At 46.7% G+C, this 3,836-nt stretch overlaps 1 protein-coding gene across 1 annotated transcript in view; it reads right to left on the bottom strand.

Moving 5' to 3' along the window:
- The window catches only part of LOC109126860, a 5,880-nt gene extending 3,949 nt beyond the window's left edge, over positions 1-1,931 (bottom strand). Inside the window, exon 1 of the mRNA XM_019230746.1 lies at positions 572-1,931. Coding sequence (XP_019086291.1) covers positions 572-1,927 — 1,356 coding nt within the window. The 5' untranslated portion in view covers positions 1,928-1,931. The remainder of the gene's footprint in view (positions 1-571) is intronic.

Here is a 3,836-nt window from a genome sequence, read left to right as displayed (position 1 = left end):
CATGAAGTCAATTCCCCAAACATCAAATACCTCAACCTCCAAGATGAAATTCTGAGGCATTTCATTCCTCCTGCTGATGTTCCATTANGGTGGGCCTGGGCCTGAAATTCATTAACTTACCTGGCCCAATCGCTCTTTTCTATTTCTTCTTTTGTTTTCAGTTTGCCGAGCATGTGCATCTGGTTGCTCGGGTCCGGCGAGCATGTGCTCCGCATCTTCCCCTTTTTTTTTTCTCAGTTCGCCGAGCATGTTCATNTGAGCTATGGCAATGAAACAAGACTCCAGGAACCTCCTCCTCAGTCACAAACCTCCTGAAAACACCATCCGAGCAATGCCTATAGAGGTAAGGCTCATCCCAAAAATACCGCCTTATGTCTTTTAGGAACTTCTTCTTCTTGTTCCCCACAAACTCAGTAGGTTCTTTCTCTGCTGCTAGGTAGTTTGCATACTCTCCAAACCAAGGAAAACTCGGCTGTTTGTTGGTATCGATTGCCTTGCACGGGGTTTTCGGAGCATGTGCTCCCAGGCGGAGCATGTGCTCGGCGGGATCAAAGATGCCGATCGAGTAAACATGTTCTTCAGGAAGGCTACAATCCAAGGGTAGCTCTTCTTCTATCCTCATTCTTGACAAGTGATCTGCAACTCCGTTCTCAATACCCTTCTTGTCTTTAATCTCCAAGTCAAACTCTTGAAGCAACAAAATCCAACGGAGTAGCCTTGGTTTTGCATCCTTCTTGGTCAGTAGATACCTCAATGCTGCATGATCAGTGTGAACAACCACTTTGGAACCAACAAGGTATGATCGGAACTTCTCAAAAGCAAACACAACCGCTAAAAGTTCTTTCTCGGTTGTAGCGTACTTGCACTGAGCCTCATCCAAGGTGCGGCTGGCATAGTATATCACGTGCAGCTTCTTGTCTTTTCTCTGTCCCAGAACTGCTCCCACGGCATAATCACTCGCATCAGTCATGACCTCAAAGGGAAGGTCCCAATCTGGCGGTTGTACAATCGGAGCGCTAACCAAGGCTCCCTTGATCGTGTGAAACGCTTCCAAGCAAGCAGAATCGAAATCAAACTTCACTTCCTTACACAACAGCTGGGTAAGTGGTCTTGCTATCTTGGAGAAATCCTTAATGAACCGTCTGTAGAAACCGGCGTGGCCAAGGAAACTGCGGATCCCTTTTACCGAATTAGGCGGTTGTAAACTCATCATCACCTCAACCTTGGCTTTGTCAACCTCAATCCCCTTTTCAGAAATCTTGTGTCCCAGCACTATCCCATCTCTGACCATGAAGTGGCATTTCTCCCAATTCAGCACCAGATGTTTGTCTTCACACCGCTGCAACACCCTGCACAAATTAGACAAACAAACGGAAAAGGAGCTCCCATAGACGGAGAAATCGTCCATGAAAACTTCCATTATATCCTCAATCAGGTCAGTGAAAATGGACATCATGCATCGTTGGAAGGTCGCTGGTGCATTGCACAAGCCAAACGGCATTCTGCGGTAAGCAAAGGTGCCGTAAGGACATGTGAATGTGGTCTTCTCTTGATCGTCGGGATGGATTGGGATCTGAAAGAAACCTGAATAGCCATCTAAGAAACAGTAGTAAGGATGGTTAGCCAATCTCTCAAGCATTTGATCAATAAACGGCAAAGGAAAATGATCCTTACGGGTCGCAGCATTAAGTTTTCTATAGTCTATGCACATGCGATGTCCCGTAACTGTCCTAGTAGGAATCAACTCATCCTTATCATTCTTAACCACTGTAATTCCACCTTTCTTAGGGACTACATGAACTGGACTAATCCAGGAACTATCAGAAATAGCATAAATTACACCCGCATCTAGAAGTTTCATTATCTCTTTCTTAACAACATCCTTTAGATTCGGGTTCAACCTCCTCTGATGTTCTACCGAAGTCATTGATTCATCTTCTAGATGTATCCTATGCATGCAAAGTTCTGGTGAGATTCCTGGGATGTCATCTAGTGAATACCCTAGAGCATTTCTATACTTCCTAAGTTCACAAAGGAGCAAAGCGGTCTCTATATTGTTTAGTTCAGAGTTCACTATCACGGGGTATGTAGAGTTAGGACCTAGGAACGCGTACCTTAGCCCGGCTGGAAGTGGTTTTAGCTCTACCTTTGGAGCTCTTAACTCGCTCCAAGGACCATCCGCTGACTTTACTGGAGCATGTGCTCCGGGATCTGGAGCAGGTGCTCCCTCGGGTGATTCCTCCTCTGATTGGTTCTCATCGTCTAGGCTGGCATAAGCTACCAGTTGCTGGAACCGTGTACCTGCATCCAAAATGCGTGTAAAACCATCAGCTTCCTCATTCAAGAATACATACTTACCCTCTGCCTTTGTCAAGGCAACCTCCAACGGGTCGAGAGTGAGAACTTCATCGGTGACCTCATGTGCAACCTCTGAACCATCATCAACCACAAAAGTCTGACCATCTATCATAGGTTTCTTGAGCAGCTTATTCATCTCAAACCTTGCGATCATATCCCCCAGCTGGAGATCGATCGCTCCCCCTTGCACATCTATAATCGCACCAGCTGTGCATAAGAATGATCTACCTAAGATCAGGGGGTCACGTGGTTCTTCTTCAAGTTCCAGAACCACAAAGTCTGCTGGTATAAGCGTGTCCCCTATCTGGACATGTAAATCCTCCAACACTCCTATGGGGCGCTTGGTGGATCTATCCGCGAATACTAACGAAATCCGTGTAGACTTGAACTTCGTGTATCCCAGCCTTTTAGCCACTGAATATGGCATAAGGTTCACACTGGAACCTAGATCACAGAGGGAGTTTGCAAAAATCGTTTTACCGATTCTCACGGATAAGACAAATCGCCCTGGATCATCTCTCTTCTTTAGCACTTTGTTTTGCAGCACAGCACTGCACTCTCTTGAAACCATCATCACGTTCTCTTCCTCTGACACTCTCCCAGAAACTAACCCTTTCACATATCTCTTCAAAGCAGGTATCATCTGAACAGCATCAGCTAGGGGTAGTTTTACCGTCAATTCTCTCAACATCTCCTTGCACTTTGCATCCTCCAAATCCTTGCGAGATTTCTTAGGAGGAACAGGGTAAGGAACCCTAGGGGTGTACACGCGTGCAGGAGGTACCTCAGTAGGAACGGTCTGATCGGGAGTCGGGAGCACGTGCTCGCTGGGTGGGAGCACATGCTCGCCGGATGCTTCGGCTTCTTTTTGACTCAACGGTGGAGTCTCAGCAGCATGTTGAGGAAGGTATTCTTCAGCAATACCCTTGCCCTTGTCAAGCCTAGCGGATGGTGCTTCTCTAGGGGGTAACTTCTTTCCTCCCCTTAGCTCAATCGCATTGACATACTCGTTCCGCGGGTTTGCTTCCCCTTTTCCGGGCAGAGTCCCAGGAGTTCTTTTCACGGCTTCAGCAGTCTGTGCAACCTGAACATCAAGCTTCTTCACATGTGACATTACTGCCTCATACTTCCCATTAAGGTCATTGTACATGGTATCGACCTTAGCGTTGATTTCCACTGAAGCTTTTTGTTGATTCACCAAGAGTTGTTGCATCATGTTTTTCAGCTCATCCTGAGAGCTGCTAGCAGATGAAGGTCCCAACTGCTGGTTGGTGTAAGGCAGTGCTTGCTGAGCGCTTGTATATGCCTGCTGGGTCCCTCCTTGGAAACGGTTTTGAGTGGGCACAAACTGTTTGCCTTGGAAGTTGTTTGAGAAGGTTTTCTGATAACCCATCTGATTCTGAGCTCCTTGCTGCGGATACACCTGATCCTGAGGGTTCTCCACGTTGGTGCTTTTATAGGACAAATTTGGATGGCTT

The sequence above is a fragment of the Camelina sativa genome, chromosome 10 (genome assembly GCF_000633955.1).
Source record: "Camelina sativa cultivar DH55 chromosome 10, Cs, whole genome shotgun sequence".
Lineage (NCBI taxonomy): Eukaryota > Viridiplantae > Streptophyta > Magnoliopsida > Brassicales > Brassicaceae > Camelina > Camelina sativa.
This window is presented reverse-complemented; position numbering and strand designations above follow the sequence as displayed.